This window comes from Littorina saxatilis, linkage group LG16 (assembly GCF_037325665.1).
Source record: "Littorina saxatilis isolate snail1 linkage group LG16, US_GU_Lsax_2.0, whole genome shotgun sequence".
In the NCBI taxonomy this organism is placed as follows: Eukaryota; Metazoa; Mollusca; class Gastropoda; order Littorinimorpha; family Littorinidae; genus Littorina; species Littorina saxatilis.
Window position 1 is genome coordinate 19,642,523 of NC_090260.1, and position 20,893 is coordinate 19,663,415.

At 44.5% G+C, this 20,893-nt stretch overlaps 1 protein-coding gene across 1 annotated transcript in view; it reads right to left on the minus strand.

Annotated features, from left to right (window-relative positions):
• Positions 1–4,522: 4,522 nt before the first annotated feature.
• The window catches only part of LOC138949913 (uncharacterized), a 22,165-nt gene continuing 5,794 nt past the window's right edge, over positions 4,523–20,893 (minus strand). Inside the window, exons 2-4 of the mRNA XM_070321697.1 lie at positions 19,843–20,059; positions 17,315–17,494; positions 4,523–16,790 (exon numbers count right to left, since the gene is read on the minus strand). Of these exons, the coding sequence (XP_070177798.1) occupies positions 6,805–16,790; positions 17,315–17,494; positions 19,843–20,047 (10,371 nt within the window). The 5' untranslated portion in view covers positions 20,048–20,059 and the 3' untranslated portion in view covers positions 4,523–6,804. The remainder of the gene's footprint in view (positions 16,791–17,314; positions 17,495–19,842; positions 20,060–20,893) is intronic.

Here is a 20,893-nt window from a genome sequence, read left to right on the forward strand (position 1 = left end):
CCAAGCGCTGTGCTGGCAGGGGAAACGATTGCAGCTACCGGGCCGCCATTTCGCTGTGCCCATCCCACAGCCTGACCAGTGTACATTTCAGTGGGAATGTGGCACACTGGGCTTCTTATCTCCGTCGGTTGATTAGAATCAGCTGGCATAATGTTATTGAGTAATGAAGAAACTATTCAGAAAATAATATGATCTGCTAGTGGCGGTACCTGGTGGATGGAAGGGGGAGAATGGTATTTCTTACCGCATACTAAATACGTTACACTGATCGAAAGAGAGAAAAAAAACGGGCGCACAGTCACACACACACGAACGAACGAACGAACGAACACACACACACACACACACACACACACACACACCTGAGACAGAGACTGTCAGACAGATTGAGACAAAAAGGTTATACGAAACCAAGAACATTAATTTTATAACAATTGAAAAAATGATGCAAAACCAGTTAGTGTCACAAGAGAAGCCAATCAGACGAAGCAAACATCAAGATGACAAAGTTAAACAAATTTGTAGATGTTATTCATAAACCCCTCTCTCTCTCTCTCTCTCTCTCTCTCTCTCTCTCTCTCTCTCTCTCTCTCTCTTTCTCTCGCATGATGTCTCTCTCTCTCTCTCTCTCGCATGATGTCTCTCTCTCTCTCTCTCTCTCTCTCTCTCTTTCTCTCTCTCTCTCTCTCTCTCTCTCTCTCTCTCTCTCTCTCTCTCTCTCTCTCTCTCTCGCATGATGTTGAAAAAGTGCAAGCTGCACTATACCACTTAATTCACATCAATTAACTCGCAATTGACCTCAATGCAATGCATTTTGTGTACATATATGTATAATGTGTTTTCACTTAAGTTATCTGTTAAAATGTAGAATTTTAGTTTTTCTATTTTCTATTTTTTTTATCTTGTATTTTTATTTCATTTTTTGTAGTTAGTCTCTCTTTATTCATCTTTCGGATGAGAAAAACCGAGGTCCCTTCGTGTACACTACATTGGGGTGTGCACGTTAACGATCCCACGATTGACAAAAGGGTCCAGGAAAGGGTCTTTCCTGGCAAAATTGTATAGGCATAGATAAAAATGTCCACCAAAATACCCGTGTGACTTGGAATAATAGGCCGTGAAAAGTAGGATATGCGCCGAAATGGCTGCGATCTGCAGGCCGATGTGAATGCGTGATGTATTGTGTAAAAAAAAGTCCATCTCACACGGCATAAATAAATCCCTGCGCCTTGAAAATGTGCGCGATATAAATTGCATAAAATAAAAATAAAAAAATAAAAAAATAAATCCCTGCGCTTAGAACTGTACCCACGGAATACACGCGATATAAGCCTCATATTGATTGATTGATTGATTGACCTTTAGGGCGAGGGCTGGATGTACAAAAGCAGACCACTGCTTAATCTACTACCCTCGTTAAATAAAGAATTGTCATTGTCTCTCTCTCTCTCTCTCTCTCTCTCTCTCTCTCTCTCTCTCTCTCTCTCTCGCCCCCACCCTTCTCCACCTCTCTCTCTCTCTCTGTCTCTGTCTGTCTGTCTGTCTGTCTGTCTGTCTGTCTGTCTCTCTCTCTTTCGCCCCCACCCTTCTCCACCTCTCTGTCTCTCTCTGTCTCTGTCTCTGTCTGTCTGTCTGTCTGGCTGGCTGCCTGTCTCTCTCTCTCTCTGTCTGTCTGTGTCTGTCTGTCTGTCTGTCTCTCTCTCTCTCTGTAAATGAAACAAATCTTTGCTGTAATAAGAAATGCAATAGTGACATCAAAGCTAAATTTGTCAATTTAAGTCAGTATACACGAGTGACACAAAAACGATACAGCCATTTGAGGGTGGGGGTGTCTTTAAAAGGGGGTTTCCATTGTAAAAGAAACAGCAATTTGATAAATGATACATTTGTTTTCGAACCAAACAAGTCGGCTGAAATCATGTCAAAGCTAAATTCTTTAAATCCGAGCATTATACACAGAAGAGTACTCAAAAGAAGAATGTACAACAAGCTTATTAAAATCAGTGAAACATGTCAGTGTCAGTATCAGTCAAACAAACCTGACATCTTTCAGCCAAAATCTTTAATACATGTATGATTAAGTACAAACACATGAGTGAACTTATTTATGAACGATACATCAATCTCATCATTAAAACATGAGTATTTCAAACGAATCTGAATTGTTGAAGTCGATTGTCCTCCATACAATAAATATACAATATAATTGAAAGTAAAACTAAAGAAAAAGCAGTGCAGGCAAAATGGTCCCACTGAAAACCGACTGAGAGAGAGAAGAGAGAGAGAGAGAGAGAGAGAGAGAGAGAGAGAGAGAGAGAGAGAGAGAGAGAGAGAGAGAGAGAGGGAGAGAAAGAAGAGAGAGAGAGGGAGAGAGAGAAAGAGAGGGTGAGGGAGAGAGAGGGGAAGAGAAAAAGAGAGAATAAGAGAGAGAGAGAGAGAGAGAGAGAGAGAGAGAGAGAGAGAGAGAGAGAGATGTCTTACTACAAAATCAACAGGTTAGTATTTTCAATAATAATAAAATTTTAAAAAGCAAAATTAAGCAGCATACAGACACACGCATCATTATTCTACAACTTTGCTTTTTTTATTAACATGATTATAAGGTTTAAACAAGGTGGTATTGAGATTGTAGCTCTCAAAAAACAAAGACCGGACAGAGCGAAACAGGGTGGGCCAGCGAAAGAATGGGCACACCGCGATGGCCGGCGCGTGGGTCTCGGTTACTGCACGGTTTGCGGCGCTTGGTGGCTCTATTCTATATCTCTGTGTGATCGACCCAGTCAACAACGGTCAGACAAGCTGTCTCATGTCTAGATGTCGTCAAATCCTGGAAGTTTGTGAAGTTTCCAAGCTGTTGCTTGAAACATTTCAGACAAAATACTACCCCCCCCCCATCCCCCCACCCCACCATCCCCCTTTCTTCATCAAAACATGACCCCACTGTGACCCTGACATTAAACTAGGGTCAACTAAGCATACCTCAAGCCTAAAGGTCATCCTGGACGTATTTGAAGATTAAAAATTGATGACAATGAACATTTACACAGCAAATAAAATTTCGTTCAGTAATATTTAGCTGTGTTTCAATGATCAAGCAATGACATGCAAAAGACTGACTCTAAACTTACAATCAATAGTAGACTACTTACAAGTGACAAACTAAACATGGCTAATATAAAATACAAGTCGCGTAAGGCGAAATTACTACATTTAGTCAAGCTGTGGAACTCACAGAATGAAATTGAACGTAGTCCGCCGCTAGTGCAAAAGGCAGTGAAAGTGACGAGCCTGTTTAAAAAATCCCTGCACTTAGAACTGTACCCACGGAATACGCGCTATATAAGGATCATATTGATTGATTGATTGATTGATTTGGCGCGGTAGCGGTTGCGCTGTGCATGCTTCATAGCACGCTTTACTGTACCTCTCTTCGTTTTAACTTTCTGAGCGTGTTTTTAATCCAAACATATCATATCTATATGTTGTTGGAATCAGGAACCAACAAGGAATAAGATGAAAGTGTTTTTAAATTGATTTCAAAATTTTTATTTTGATCATAATTTTTAATTTTTTTAATTTTCAGAGCTTGTTTTTAATCCAAATATAACATATTTATATGTTTTTGGAATCAGAAAATGATGAAGAATAAGATGAACGTAAATTTGGATCGTTTTATAAAAACATTTTTTTTTTTTTACAATTTTCAGATTTGTAATGACCAAAGTCATTAACTAATTTTTAAGCCACCAAGCTGAAATGCAATACCGAAGTCCGGCCTTCGTCGAAGATTGCTTGGCCAACACACACACATACACCACGACCCTCGTCTTGATTCCCCCCCTCTATGTTAAAACATTTAGTCAAAACTTGACTAAATGTAAAAAATCAACAAGTTGTTTTGAATACAAATGTGCCCGTGATGTTCACAAGGTGTGTAACAATATTTATACACAGTCCATCAATCTTTGCATGAATTGACATGGTTATTCCTAAAGCAAGGAACACAGACACCGAACAATTGCAATTAACATAAATGAATGACACTATTGACAACATGCATATATTTGAAACGCGTGCTTCGTTTATACATCTGTACATTGTCAGCTCATGGAATGCTTTTCTGTAACGTTTCTTCAACAGATATGGCTATATATAGGTGGGACCGATTTCAAGAAGGATAAAAGAGAACATGTCTACATTTCTCATCAATATTACATTTATCACTCTGCACTGAATTAATACATTGATTATATATCCACCATTATGCAAGCCAATCAGTAGACCATGTTAGAAAATAGCTCTCTTTGAACTCGTAAACGGTCTGTGAAAGAGTTGCCCTGCTTTACACCGAGGCAAACGATCATGCTGTTAACCTTGAATGGTTGAACACGACGTTAAACACCAAATAAATAAAGAAAGAAAGATCATGCTGTTAACCTTGAATGGTTGAACACGACGTTAAACACCAAATAAATAAAGAAAGAAAGATCATGCTGTTAACCTTGAATGGTTGAACACGACGTTAAACACCAAATAAAGAAAGAAAGAAAGATCATGCTGTTAACCTTGAATGGTTGAACACGACGTTAAACACCAAATAAAGAAAGAAAGAAAGAAAGATCATGCTGTTAACCTTGAATGGTTGAACACGACGTTAAACACCAAATAAAGAAAGAAAGAAAGATCATGCTGTTAACCTTGAATGGTTGAACACGACGTTAAACACCAAATAAAGAAAGAAAGAAAGATCATGCTGTCACAGTGAATTTTGTTTGTTTGTTTGTTCGTTCATGGGCTGAAACTCCCACGGCTTTTACGTGTATGACCGTTTTTTACTCCGCCATTTAGGCAGCCATACGCCGCTTTCGGAGGAAGCATGCTGGGTATTTTCGTGTTTCTATAACCCACCGAACTCTGACATGGATTACAGGATTTTTTCGTGCGCACTTGGCCTTGTGCTTGCGTGTACAGACGGGGGTGTTCGGACACCGAGGAGAGTCTGCACACAAAGTTGACTCTGAGAAATAAATCTCTCGCCGAACGTGGGGACAAACTCACGCTGAAAGCGGGCAACTGGATACAAATCCAGCGCGCTACCGACTGAGCTACATCCCCCCCTGTCACAGTGAATGAAACTAAAGTGTGCATGTTTTGCACAGAAAAAAGCATCGTATCAAGAGGACCTCCGGTGTATGGTTTCACCGCGCCATTTTCGCAGTACCATGAACATAACTTCCAAAACCATGGGTATCAAAAATAATCACTCACTGTGTTGCCATGGTTGCTTGCTGATTGAAGCATGTGTTCCTCTTTGCAACAGTCAATTTCCCAAAACGTCTCTTGCAACTAACGATGAGTGAAGGGATTGATTTTTGTTCATCATGAACATGTAGTGTAAAACACATAGCAGACAGATACGATTCTATCTCGGTTTAAACATTCCCAGGGATGCATGACCAAATCCAAACCTTTTAACTCGCCAGCCGGGCGAGTAACTGCAAGAGAGTCACTAGCCCGCCAGCCGGGCGAGTAACTGCAAGAGAGTCACTAGCCCACCAGCCGGGCGAGTAACTGCAAAGAGAGTCACTAGCCCGCCAGCCGGGCGAGTAACTGCAAGAGTCACTAGCCCGCCAGCCGGGCGAGTAACTGCAAGAGAGTCACTAGCCCGCCAGCCGGGCGAGTAACTGCAAAGAGAGTCACTAGCCCGCCAGCCGGGCGAGTAACTGCAAGAGTCACTAGCCCGCCAGCCGGGCGAGTAACTGCAAGAGAGTCACTAGCCCGCCAGCCGGGCGAGTAACTGCAAAGAGAGTCACTAGCCCGCCAGAAATGTCGCTGGCCCGGTGCATACCAAAGTTGCTCCATCTGATTTGAAACTCGATATTACAACCACAAATGTTGCATTTGACCAGAATTTTCACTGGCCAGCCGGGCGAGTTGCCAGGCGGTTTCTACTAGCCCGGCGGCTGTTTTACTCGCCCCTGGGGACCGGGCGGACGATTTGGCCATCCCTGATAACTGTACAGAGTTATATGGCGGCCATCTCTGATAACTGTACAGAGGTATATGGCGCTATCTCTGATAACTGTACAGAGGTATATGGCGCTATCTCTGATAACTGTACAGAGGTATATGGCGCTATCTCTGATAACTGTACAGAGGTATATGGCGCTATCTCTGGAGACTGTACACTGTACACGCTATTACAACATAAACATTTAGCCACCAACATATTTGTTTCACAGTTTAGGGATATAACCATTCTGTCATTTTACAACAATAGAAAAGCATTTTATATTATACAGTCGTGGCACGTAAGACTTCTACAAAACACACACAAATTGTCCAAAGTGAACCACACTGAAAAATCTCACACGTCTCATAGAAATAAACATGACACGAAGTTGCCGAGTGCTGAATTTTTAAACGGGGAAAGCATAGCTGAAGTATAAACATAATTGCGACCAACCTAAAGTTGACAAACGTAAAGTGTGTAAAATGATACAATGCTCCCTGTTTTGCCAGACAAAAAATAAACACAAACATCTCAAGGTACAGCCTAAAATCAAGAATCCTTCTGAAATGTGTTCCTTCCCCAAGGGTGTCACGCTCTGATGGCATCAAAAGACTGTTTTTCTTTTATTATTTGTGTTGTTAGGTTACAAGATACGCAACACATAGGTCTTGTGAAATACTATCCCCATTTTTCAAGAATTCTTATTCATAGTGCTCAGATCTAGATTACAATTTGCGTTTTAAGAAACCAAGCATTTTGTTGGTCCATTTCTTTCTTCCAACATCCACAATTCAAAAAAGTTTTGTGATATTATATAGCTGTTCTTGTTTAGCAAGCTGGAATGCTGTTTGGCCGCTCTTGTCTCTAGCACTGGTGTTGACTCCACGGGACAACAACAGCTTGACTACAGACTCGTGTTTTTCACTGCAAGCTATGTGCAGCGGTGTCAGGCCTTGTGTGGATGCGACATTACAGTCAGCACCTTTGTCCAGCAACATCTTGACAGTGTCCAACTTACCCTGCGAGCATGCATCATACAGACAAGTTTTCCCATCTGTGTCTCTTGTATTAACTTCAACACCACTGTTGATCAACATCAGCGCTGTCTCAGTGTGCCCCCCGTAACACGCAGTGTGGAGAGGTGTTCTGTCGTATATTATTGTTATCTGTGGGTCAGCTCCTTTCTCCAGCAACATTTTGACAGTGTCCACGTTACCCTCCCTACATGCTTTGTACAGAGCGGTCTCTCCATACACGTCTCTCTTATCAACATCTACACCCTTGGTGATCAACATCACCACCAGGTCGTTGTTTCCACACAAAGAAGCAATATGTAGAGGAGTCAGGTCCTCGCTTTTTGTCGGTTCTTTGTCACCATTTTTCTCCAACAAGATTTCAACAGTATCAATTTGTCCTTGCAAACACGCCAGTAACAGAGCATTTTCTTCACTTGAATCTGAGAGTTCACTGTCATTGAGTTTGCTGACCAGGAAAGACGCTGTGTCTGTATGTTTACTGTTAAAAGCTGCATGCAGTGGCAACCGCCCTTGTTTGTCTCCAATCAGTGGATCAGCCCCTTTCTCCAGCAACATCTTGACAGTGTTCACATTTCCCTGCCAGCATGCGTCATATAGTGCTGTTTTCCCTGTAGTATCTGTAATGTCTTTGTCCACGCCTTTGTTGATCAACATGAGCGCTATGTCAGTGTGTCCATTGTAACAAGCAGTGTGTAGAGGTGTTCTGCCGTCCCTCGTTGCAATGTGTGGGTCAGCTCCTTTCTCCAGCAACATCTTGACAGTGTCCAACCTTCCCTGCCAGCATGCAATGTACAGAGCAGTCTGTCCCAAGGTGTCAGTTGCATCGATGTCGATATCATTGTTGATCAACATCAGCGCTATGTCAGTGTGTCCATCAGAACAAGCAGTGTGCAGAGGGGAACTACCGGTTTTGTTTCCAATGCATGGGTCAGCTCCTTTCTCCAGCAACATTTTGACAGTGTCCACCTTTCCCTGACTGCATGCTTTGTATAGTGCTGTTCGCCCCATATTATCTTTTCTGTCTTTGTTCACGCCTTTATTGATCAAACTCAGCGCTATGTCAGTGTGTCCTTTGTAACAGGCCGTGTGTAGAGGTGTTCTACCATCCTCCGTTGCAATGTTTGGGTCAGCTCCTTTCTCCAGCAACAACTTGACAGTGTCCACCTTTCCCTGCAAGCATGCAGTGTGCAGAGCGGTCAGTCCCCAGGTGTCAGCTGCATCAATGTCCACACCACTGTCGATCAACATCAGTGGTAAGTCAGTGTGTCCATTGTAACAAGCAGTGTGTAGAGGTGTTGTGCCATCCCCCTTTGCAATGTGTGGGTCAGCTCCTTTCTCCTGCAACATCCTGACAGTGTCCACCTTTCCCTGCCAGCATGCAATATACAGAGCGGTCTGTCCCCAGGTGTCAGCTGCATCAATGTCGACACCACTGTCGATCAACATGAGTGCTATACCAGTGTGTCCTCCGTAACAAGCAGTGTGGAGAGGTGTTCTGCCGTCCCTCATTGCAATGTGTGGGTCAGCTCCTTTCTCCAGCAACATCTTAACCGTTTCCACCTTTCCCTGCCAGCATGAAATGTACAGAGCGGTCTGTCCCAAGGTGTCAGCTGCATCAATGTCGACACCACTGTCGATCAACATGAGTGCTATACCAGTGTGTCCTCCGTAACAAGCAGTGTGCAGAGGGGATCTGCCTTGTTTGTTTCCAATGTGTGGGTCAGCTCCTTTCTCATGCAACATCCTGACAGTGTCCACCTTTCCCTGCCAGCATGCTTCGTACAGAGCGGTCTGTCCCACTGTGTCAGCTGCATCAATGTCGACACCACTGTCGATCAACATGAGTGCTGTACCAGTATGTCCTCCGTAACAAGCAGTGTGCAGAGGGGATCTGCCTTGATTGTTTGCAATGTGTGGGTCAGCTCCTTTCTCCAGCAACATCTTGACAGTGTTATCCTTTCCCTGCCAGCATGCATTATATAGTGCTGTTTTCCCTGTAGTATCTGTATTGTCTTTGTCCACGCCTTTGTTGATCAACATGAGAGCTATATCAGTGTGCCCTTTGTAACAAGCAGCGTGTAGAGGTGTTGTGCCATCCTTCTGTGCAATATGTTGGTCAGCTCCTTTCTCCAGCAACATCTTAACAGTGTCCAACCTTCCCTGCCAGCATGCAATGTACAGAGCGGTCTGTCCCAAGGTGTCAGTTGCATCGATGTCGACATCATTGTTGATCAATATCAGCGCTATGTCAGTGTGTCCATCAGAACAAGCAGTGTGCAGAGGGGAACTACCGGTTTTGTTTCCAATGCATGGGTCAGCTCCTTTCTCCAGCAACATTTTGACAGTGTCCACCTTTCCCTGACTGCATGCTTTGTATAGTGCTGTTCGCCCCATACTATCTTTTCTGTCTTTGTTCACGCCTTTATTGATCAAATTCAGCGCTATGTCAGTGTGTCCTTTGTAACAGGCCGTGTGTAGAGGTGTTCTACCATCCTCCGTTGCAATGTGTTGGTTAGCTCCTTTCTCCATCAACAACTTGACAGTGACTACCTTTCCCAGCAAGCATGCAGTGTGCAGAGCGGTCAGTCCCCAGGTGTCAGCTGCATCAATGTCCACACCACTGTCGATCAACATCAGTGGTAAGTCAGTGTGTCCTCCATAACAAGCAGTGTGGAGAGGGGATATGCCTTGTTTGTTTGCAATGTGTGGGTCAGCTCCTTTCTCAAGCAACATCTTGACAGTGTCCACCTTTCCCTGCCAGCATGCAGTGTTCAGAGCGGTCTGTCCCCAGGTATCGGCTGCATTGATGTCGACACCACTGTCGATCAACAAGAGTGCTGTATCATAGTGTCCATCGTAACAAGCAGTGTGTAGAGGTGTTCTGCCATCCTTCTGTGCAATGTGTGGGTCAGCTCCTTTCTCCAGCAACATCTTGACAGTGTCCACCTTTCCCTGACTGCATGCAAAGACCAGAGCGGTCTCTCCCCCGGTGTCAGCTGCATTGATGTCGACACCACTGTCGATCAACAAGAGTGCTGTATCATAGTGTCCATCGTAACAAGCAGTGTGTAGAGGTGTTCTGCCATCTTTATTTGCAATGTGTGGGTCAGCTCCTTTCTCCAGCAACATCTTGACAGTGTCCAACTTTCCCTGCCAGCATGCAATATACAGAGCGGTCTGTCCCAAGGTGTCAGCTGCATCAATGTCGACACCACTGTCGATCAACATGAGTGCTATTCCAGTGTGTCCTCCGTAACAAGCAGTGTGCAGAGGGGATGTGCCTTGTTTGTTTGCAATGTGTGGGTCAGCTTCTTTTTCCAGCAACATCTTAACGGTTTCAACCTTTCCCTGCCAGCATGAAAGGAACAGAGCGGTCTGTCCCAAGGTGTCATCTGCATCAATGCCGACACCACTGTCGATCAACATGAGTGCTATACCAGTGTGTCCTCCGTAACAAGCAGTGTGCAGAGGGGATGTGCCATGTTTGTTTGCAATGTGTGGGTCAGCTTCTTTTTCCAGCAACATCTTAACGGTTTCCACCTTTCCCTGCCAGCATGAAAGGAACAGAGCGGTCTGTCCCAAGGTGTCATCTGCATCAATGCCGACACCACTGTCGATCAACATGAGTGCTATACCAGTGTGTCCTCCGTAACAAGCAGTGTGCAGAGGGGATGTGCCTTGTTTGTTTGCAATGTGTGGGTCAGCTCCTTTCTCCAGCAACATCTTAACGGTGTCCACCTTTCCCTGCCAGCATGAAATGTACAGAGCGGTCTGTCCCAAGGTGTCAGCTGCATCAATGTCGACACCACTGTCGATCAACATGAGTGCTATACCAGTGTGTCCTCCGTAACAAGCAGTGTGCAGAGGGGATGTGCCATGTTTGTTTGCAATGTGTGGGTCAGCTTCTTTTTCCAGCAACATCTTAACGGTTTCCACCTTTCCCTGCCAGCATGAAAGGAACAGAGCGGTCTGTCCCAAGGTGTCATCTGCATCAATGCCGACACCACTGTCGATCAACATGAGTGCTATACCAGTGTGTCCTCCGTAACAAGCAGTGTGCAGAGGGGATGTGCCATGTTTGTTTGCAATGTGTGGGTCAGCTTCTTTTTCCAGCAACATCTTAACGGTTTCCACCTTTCCCTGCCAGCATGAAAGGAACAGAGCGGTCTGTCCCAAGGTGTCATCTGCATCAATGCCGACACCACTGTCGATCAACATGAGTGCTATACCAGTGTGTCCTCCGTAACAAGCAGTGTGCAGAGGGGATGTGCCATGTTTATTTGCAATGTGTGGGTCAGCTCCTTTCTCCAGCAACATCTTAACGGTGTCCACCTTTCCCTGCCAGCATGAAATGTACAGAGCGGTCTGTCCCAAGGTGTCAGCTGCATCAATGTCGACACCACTGTCGATCAACATGAGTGCTATACCAGTGTGTCCTCCGTAACAAGCAGTGTGCAGAGGGGATGTGCCTTGTTTGTTTGCAATGTGTGGGTCAGCTCCTTTCTCCAGCAACATCTTGACAGTGTCCACCTTTCCCTGCCAGCATGAAATGTACAGAGCGGTCTGTCCCAAGGTGTCAGCTGCATCAATGTCGACACCACTGTCGATCAACATGAGTGCTATACCAGTGTGTCCTCCGTAACAAGCAGTGTGCAGAGGGGATGTGCCTTGTTTGTTTGCAATGTGTGGGTCAGCTCCTTTCTCCAGCAACATCTTGACAGTGTCCACCTTTCCCTGCCAGCATGCTTTGTACAGAGCGGTCTGTCCCAAGGTGTCAGCTGCATCAATGTTTACACCACTGTCGATCAACATGAGTGCTATGTCAGTGTGTCCATTGTAACAAGCAGTGTGCAGAGGGGATCTGCCTTGTTTGTTTGCAATGTGTGGGTCAGCTCTTTTCTCGAGCAACATCTTGACAGTGTCCACCTTTCCCTGCCAGCATGCGATATACAGAGCGGTCTGTCCCCAGGTGTCAGCTGCATCAATGTTTACTCCACTGTTGATCAGCATGAGTGCTATGTCAGTGTGTCCTCTGTGACAAGCAGTGTGTAGAGGTGTTATGCCGTCCCTCATTGCAATGTGTGGGTCAGCTCCTTTCTCCAGCAACATCTTAACAGTGTCCACCTTTCCATGAAAGCATGCAGTGTTCAGAGCGGTCAGTCCGCAGGTGTCAGCTGCATCAATGTCCACACCACTGTCGATCAACATCAGTGATAAGTCAGTGTGTCCTCCATAACAAGCAGTGTGGAGAGGGGATGTACCTTGTCTGTTTGCAATGTGTGGGTCAGCTCCTTTCTCAAGCAACATCTTGACAATGTCCACCTTTCCCTGACTGCTTGCAATGTTCAGAGCGGTCTGTCCCCAGGTGTCAGCTGCATTGATGTCGACACCACTGTCGATCAACAAGAGTGCTGTATCATAGTGTCCAACGTAACAAGCAGTGTGTAGAGGTGTTCTGCCCTCCTTCTGTGCAATGTGTGGGTCAGCTCCTTTCTCCAGCAACATCTTGACAGTGTCCACCTTTCCCTGACTGCATGCAAAGACCAGAGCGGTCTCTCCCCCGGTGTCAGCTGCATTGATGTCGACACCACTGTCGATCAACAAGAGTGCTATATCATAGTGTCCATCGTAACAAGCACTGTGTAGAGGTGTTCTGCCATCTTTATTTGCAATGTGTGGGTCAGCTCCTTTCTCCAGCAACATCTTGACAGTGTCCACCTTTCCCTGACTGCATGCAGAGAACAGAACAGAATGTCCCCGGGTGTCAGCTACATCAATGTCTACACCACTGTCGATAAACATCAGCGCTATGTCAGTGTGTCCTCCGTAACTAGCAGTGTGGAGAGGGGATTCGCCTTGTTTGTTTGCAATGTGTGGGTCAGCTCCTTTCTCCAGCAACATCTTGACAGTGTCCACCTTACCCTGACTGCATGCTTCATGTAGTGCTGTGTCCCCTGTAGTGTCTGTGACGTCTTTGTCGACGCCTTTGTTGATCAACATGAGTGCTGTGTCAGTGTGCCCATTGTAACAAGCAATGTGTAGAGGTGTTCTGCCATCCCCTTTTGCAATGTGTGGGTCAGCTCCTTTCTCCAGCAACATCTTGACAGTGTCCACCTTTCCCTGATAGCATGCAAAGAACAGAGCGGTCTGTCCCCAGGTGTCAGCTGCATCAATGTCTACACCACTGTCGATCAACATGAGTGCTATATCAGAGTGTCCATAGTGACAAGCAGTGTGCAGAGGGGATCTGCCTTGTTTATTTGCAATGTGTGGGTCAGCTCCTTTCTCTAGCAACATCTTGACAGTGTCCAACCTTCCCTGCCTGAATGCAATGAACAGAGCGGTCTGTCCCCAGGTGTCAGCTGCATTAATGTCGACACCACTGTTGATCAGCATAAGTGCTATGTCAGTGTGTCCTCCGTAACTAGCAGTGTGCAGAGGGGATATGCCTTGTTTGCTTGCAATGTGTGGGTCAGCTCCTTTCTCCAGCAACATCTTGACAGTGTCCACCTTTCCTTGCCAGCATGCAATGTACAGAGCAGTCTCTCCCCAGGTGTCAGCTGCATTACTGTCGACACCACTGTCGATCAACATGAGTGCTATGTCAGTGTGTCCATCGTAACAAGCAGTAAAGAGAGGTGTTGTGCCATCTTCATTTTCAACTTGTGGGTCAGCTTCTTTCTCCAGCAACATCTTGACAGTGTCTAATTTCCCTTGAGTGCATGCAATATACAGAGCTGTCTGTCCCAAGGTGTCAGTTGCATCAATATTTACATCACTGTTGATCAGCATCATTGCGATATCAGAGTGCCCATTGTAACAAGCAGTGTGGAGAGGGGAACTGCCGTGTTTGTTTGCAATGTGTGGGTCAGCTCCTTTATCTAGCAACATCTTGACAGTATCCACCTTTCCCTGGTTGCAAGCTTTGTATAGTGCTGTTTCCCCCATAGTGTCTGTTTGGTCAATGCCCACGCCTTTATTGATCAAAATGAGTGCCGTTTCAGTGTGTCCATCGTAACAAGCAGTGTGGAGAGGTGTTCCACCATCTTCATTTGCAATGTGTGGGTCAGCTCTTTTCTCCAGCAACATCTTGACAGTGTGCACCTTCCCCCGACTACATGATTTGTATTTCGCTGTTTCCCCCATAGTGTCTGCATTGTCTTTGTTGACGCCTTTATTGAACAACATGAGTGCTATACCAGTGTGTCCTCCGTACCAAGCAGTAAGTAGAGGTGTTGTGCCATCCCCCTTTGCAATGTGTTGGTCAGCTCCTTTCTCCAGCAACATCTTGACAGTGTCCACCTTTCCATGCCTGCATGCGATGAACAGAGCGGTCTGTCCCCAGGTGTCAGCTGCATTAATGTTTACGCCACTGTTTAGCAACATCGGTGCTATTTTAATGTGTCCATCATAACAAGCAGTGTGGAGAGGGGATCTACCGTTTTTGTTTGCAATGTGTGGGTCAGCTCCTTTCTCCAGCAACATCTTGACAGTGTCCACCTTTCCCTGATTGCATGCTTCGTATAGTGCTGTTTCCCCTTCTGTATCTGTTTGGTCTTTGTCCATACCTTTATTGATCAACATGAGCGCTATATCAGTGTGTCCTCCGTAACAAGCAGTGTGTAGAGGTGTTCTGCCATCCCCCTTTGCAATGTGTGGGTCAGCTCCTTTCTCCAGCAACATCTTGACAGTGTCCACCTTTCCCTGCCAGCATGCGATGAACAGAGCGGTATGTCCCCAGGTGTCAGCTGCATCAATATTTACACCACTGTCGATCAACATCAGTGCTATACCGTTGTGTCCATTATGACAAGCAGCGTGTAGAGGTGTTCTGTCATCCCCCATTGCAATGTGTGGGTCAGCTCCTTTCTCCAGCAACATCTTGACAGTGTCCAACCTTCCCTGCCAGCACGCCATGTACAGAGCGGTCTGTCCCCAGGTGTCAGCTGCATCAATGTTTACACCACAGGTGATCAACATGAGTGCTATACCAGTTTGTCCATAGTAACAAGCAGTGTGCAGAGGGGATCTGCCTTGTTTGTTTGCAATGTGTGGGTCAGCTCCATTCCCCAGCAACATCGAGACATTGTCTACCTTTCTCTGGCTGCATGCTTCATATAACGCTCTTTCTCCTTCTGCGTCTGCTTTGTCCATGTCCAAATCTTTGATTGTCAACGCTGCGTCACTGTGTCCTCCAAAACAGGCACGGTGTAGCGGACTGTTACCAAGATTATTTGTGGTGTGAATATCCGCACCGTGGTCCAGTAACCTGAGTGCGAGTTCCCTGTGACCTTGATAGCAGGCTGTGTTGAGAGGAGTGTTACCATCACCATCCCTTGCTTCAAGCAACATTCTGGCTGAAACACAGTCACCATTGTAAATCGCAGCATCTAATGGTGTTGATAGGACTTCTCCTTCTGCACTGATACCAGCACTAATCAGGACTTGTGCCACCTTGTCAAGCTTTTCTTTTGCTTCTAAGCTAACGCCAGGCTGAATCAAGAGTTCAGCAATATCAATACTTCCGTGAAAACATGCAATGTGTAGCGGTGTCATGCCGTCGTTATCTAAAGCAAGAGGATTGGCTCCTGTTTTCAGCAGTGTCTGTACAACGTCAGCTCGCCTCGAAGTGCATGCCACATGTAGTGCAGTGTCACCGCTGACTGTTGGTTTGTTGAGTGCAGGTTTACGACTAATCAAAAACTCAAGGGTGTCAGCGTGCCCTTTGCTTGCAGCAAAATGAATTGCAGTCCAGCCATCCTTCTCTGCAACATCGATTTCAGCACCTTTCTCCAACAGCAAGTGCACAACATTTGTTAGTCCCAGGGAACTGGCGTAATGCAATGCCGTATATGTGTGACAGTCCACTGCGTTCACGTCTGCTCCCCAGACCAGTAGGAGCCGCACAACTTGCAAGTAGCCAGACTTACTGGCCAGGTGAAGGGGAAGGTTTCCATCGCGGTCCTCAGACTCCGTACTGGCACCACGCTCAAGTAAGTCGCGGAGTTTATCCAAGTCACCGGTTTGTACAACTTTCATTAAGTTATCAACATGACTTCCAGTGCCTTCATCAGTGAATGGTTTCGGAACGCCTTTTTGGAATACATTCTTCAACAGAATGTCAGGGACCTCACTCTGAGCAAACTCTCTGCAACATTTCGGGAACATGTGTTTGCTGGTGTCAACCACTAAAATATCCTGTAAAACTGATTCTGTCAGCCCTTTCCCTGCTTCATCAACGTGTTTCCTCAACATTTCAGTTTTTTCGGCTTCTGAGAGTGGTTCAGATTTGTCTACTTCCAAGAAAGGGGAGTTTGAAAACACTTGCTTGAAGTTACATTTTGCCTTGAGGTCAAGAAGCACATTGTTTCGAATCGTGATGACAACTAAGCATCTACCCTCTGTACTGAATCCCCTCAATATATCAACAGCACGTGACCATTCCTTATAACGTTCATAGAGAAACTCTTCATCTCCAAAAATGTCGTCCAACAGGATTACCTGCCTGCGGTCCCCTCCCACGTGATGTCTGAACTCCTCGTAGCGGTGAAGAACGAGGGGCGTCCTGTCCTGCTGCTGGTAGTGACGCAGTAAGGCGGTGGCGATGGATGTCTTACCGCTGCGGGAAGGTCCTGTGATGAAGAGAAGTCCGCTGTCTTCCAGTAGCTGCAAGGCGTCCCTGTAGGCTGGGGTAGATGTGAACAGGCTGGCTTCACAGTTGATCTCCACTTTACTCTGGTCTAAACAAAAATGAACTTTACACAACAACAGAGGCAGCTGTTTCACAAGAGACTCAAAACATATTGCAGTCATAAAACTCATGCTGATATCTGACCTTGCAGTATGTGGACTTTTACTCTAGATAATGAAAACAAAACACATTCTTTTCAAAGCTGGTGACATAATTTTCTCGTTTTGTCAGTCTTTATTTCATTTTGGTTTTTTGTGAGTCACCAATGATGCTCTCTGAAAATCCAGGAATGACAGACTAAACAACAGGAATGACAGACTAAACAACAACTGTACATCAACTGAAAAAACCACCAGAATGAGCAGTTAGTGAGTTTTGGGTTTGTTAGTTCTTTCCTTTGAATGAGTTAATCCACTTTTTGTGTTCCTTTTATGAGATAGATTTTCGTTCGGTTGTTTGCTTGTTTCTTTGTTTGTTATGAAAGAACACATCATTGGTTGTATAGCTAGTTATATAGCACCAATGCTAAGTACAACCCCTCCCCCCCCCACTCCTGAAGCTCCCTCCCTTCACCTTTTATCTGAGTATAGCCACTCATGTCCTCCATTGTGTTGGTAGTGGAAGCGTCCACATAATTTCCGTAAATCCTGGGTTTGATGATTTGATTTATGCGAGACAAATTCTGCGTCAGGTTGTGAGACACTTCCATTTGTGCTGCGAAGTGAATGTTGCCCTCCATCTTAGCAGGGAGGCCTGTTGGCAAACACAAAGAGTTCGAAAACTAGTTTTAACATTTAGAAATCAAATTAGTTAGACATTTTTACTGATAGGAATCAAACTAATTTCTTCATGCCGGTGCTTACTTATATCTCACTCAACACACAGAGCGTGATCTTCCAATAGGGGGTCCTGATTTGGCCTATATGGTCCGCTGGACCCAAAAAGCAACAATTATCAATCAACTATCAATCTTCCAATAGGGAACAAGATGAATACAACTCATTGAAACAGGTTCTGCTAAGGCCACATACAAACTAATCCAAGGTGAAACTGCCGTGAAAAACGTTTGTAAGTTCAACAGAGTCAATGACTGGAATCTTGTAACACCATCTGAAAAGTAAACAAAGTTAATTTTCCGGACAGCCTGGCTTAACAATTACCAACAATTTCCTTAACCTGCGTTCAGTTTTCAAAAGAACAAGAAGGGCAAAGCCCATACGACTCACATGCTTGACCTTGACCTTTACATGACCTTGACCTTCAGGGTCAAGGTCAAATAACTAAACCTAGCAATGACATCATACACTAAGAACTGCTTTACACATTTTTCCTACCAAAATACATGTGACCTTGACCCAAGGTCAAGGTCATCCAAGGTCATGCAACACAAAGCTGTTAATTCAAGACATAGGAAGTACAATGGTGCTTATTGGCTCTTTCTACCATGAGATATGGTCACTTTTTGTGGTTCACTACCTTATTTTGGTCACATTTCATAAGGGTCAAAGTGACCTTGACCTTGATCATATGTGACCAAATGTGTCTCATGATGAAAGCATAACATGTGCATAATTTTTAAGTTTGAAACAGTTATCTTCCATAGTTCAGGGTCAAGGTCACTTCAAAATATGTATACAATCCAACTTTGAAGAGCTCCTGTGACCCTGACCTTGAAGCAAGGTAAACCAAACTGGTATCAACAGATGGGGCTTACTTTGCCCTATATATCATATATAGGTGAGGTATTAAATCTCAAAAACTTCAGAGAAAATGGGAAAAATGTGAAAAATAGCTGGTTTTTGAGTCACTTGAGAAAATGTGACTCTATGTAATCGGTCAGTGTTAGTCTGTCCGGCCGGCCGTCCGTAGACACCACCTTAACGTTGGACTTTTCTCGGAAACTATCAAAGCGATCGGGCTCATATTTTGTTTAGTCGTGACCTCCAATGACCTCTACACTTTAACGATGGTTTCGTTGACCTTTGACCTTTTTCAAGGTCACAGGTCAGCGTCAAAGGAAAAATTAGACATTTTATATCTTTGACAAAGTTCATCGGATGTGATTGAAACTTTGTAGGATTATTCTTTACATCAAAGTATTTACATCTGTAGCCTTTTACGAACGTTATCAGAAAAACAAGGGAGATAACTAGCCTTTTCTGTTCGGCAACACACAACTTAACGTTGGGCTTTTCTCGGAAACTATAAAAGTGACCGGGCTCAAATTTTATGTGAACGTGACTCCCAGTGACCTCTACACTTTGACGTCTGCTTTGGTGACCTTTGACCTTTTTCAAGGTCACAGGTATGCTTCAGGTATGCATTGTGTTGTGAATAGCAATTTCTTCCTGTCCATCTGATGCCTCATATAATATTCAGAACTGCGAAAGTGACTCGATCGAGCGTTTGCTCTTCTTGTTAGACAACATTTATGGCCCCTGCGACCTTGACCTTGAAGCAAGGTCAAGATGCTATGTATGTTTTTTGGGGCCTTGTCATCATACACCATCTTGCCAAATTTGGTACTGATAGACTGAATAGTGTCCAAGAAATATCCACGTTAAAGTTTTCCGGACGGCCGGACGGACGGGGGGGACGGACGGACGGATGACTCGGGTGAGTACATAGACTCACTTTTGCTTCGCATGTGAGTCAAAAAACTCTGCGGTCAACTGACCAATTCCGGAAAACACCTGTCAGTTAATTTTATTTAATTTATTTTATTGATTGTAGAACAGTTACTTTTGCTGGAAAACACTGAGGAAAAGAAACCCACGTGACATTACAGTCCAATCACTAACAAGCAAAGAAACCCACGTGACATTACAGTCCAATCACTAACAAGCAAAGAAACCCACGTGACATTACAGTCCAATCACTAACAAGCAAAGAAACCCATGTGACATTACAGTCCAATCACTAACAAGCAACGTGTCTCCTTATGTAGTCGCAGATTACACGTGGAGACACACCACTCACCAGTGATTGGTCAATGATGTCACATGGGTTTCATAGTCCACGTAGTTTTAAGGGTGAGCAACTCTTGTACAACCCATATAAAACTGACAGAGTTACTTCCGAACATCGTCTATTCTTCTTACCGCCCGACGTAGTTGGTGCAGTCATCATGGTGTCAGGGTCAGTCACGTGGCCAACGAGGTCACGTGATGTGGCGTCATTTCCTCCTTCAGCACCTTCCACTTGAAAGCTCTGAATAGCACTTGGATCTGCCATCCCGGTCTCCCCAAAACATTTCGGCATGGTGACGTCATCGTCGTCACGGTCACTAGCAGACTTTTCTTCCATGGTTAGTTATGGCTGCAAGAGAGCAGGTTCGAAAAGTCATGAGAAAAGTACATTTATTTGCGAGAAATGTTGCACTTTTCAAACTTTTAACGGCTAGTTGGTCCCAATATGATATTGTGAGGCATCTGAGGTAAACCATGTTCATATCTTAATTTTGCCAACAAATTATTGCGACAAATTTTGCACTCAAACTAGAGCATTATTTCTCGTGTCATTTCATTCAAACTTTCTATGCAAATTAAGGCCGTTCACTCGACTATCAGGATCACCTTTTGGATTAAACATTTCTTTTGCAGAGATCACGCGACCGCCGCTCAAATAAAGGTACCCTCAAAATCGACCGGACAACAACAGAAGGGACCAATTAAAAATCGACGAAAAATCACAAAAGCCAAAAAAGTCAAATTATGTATCTACCTAGAACATGACATGTATGTTCAGCTAGCTAACCCATTTCGTGTGCTATGCTATTCCCACTGATATAGGTGTCGATCGCAAGAGCGGTCATAAACGGGCGTTTTTGTGTCAAATTTTGAGGTGTATCATGATCTATACTTTACTTGGGTTCCTAAACAAAACAATAAAAAGAATGCCTTATTAGTTATAAACAAAATTGAGCAGTTAGTTAAAATTTGAATGAGAAAGTACAAACAATAACCCCTTTATTTGTTATGTTATTTTTCTTCATCTTTAAGTATCAATCAACCTGGCCAAATTTCATCATATATTTATTTGTCATCATTTAACATTCATAACCAGTTGGGTAACAAAAATCCCTGTTCATAAGTGACAAATCGAGGTGGTGAATGGGGTTGAGCTTCGGGTGTAACGTGGATTGTCAAAGTA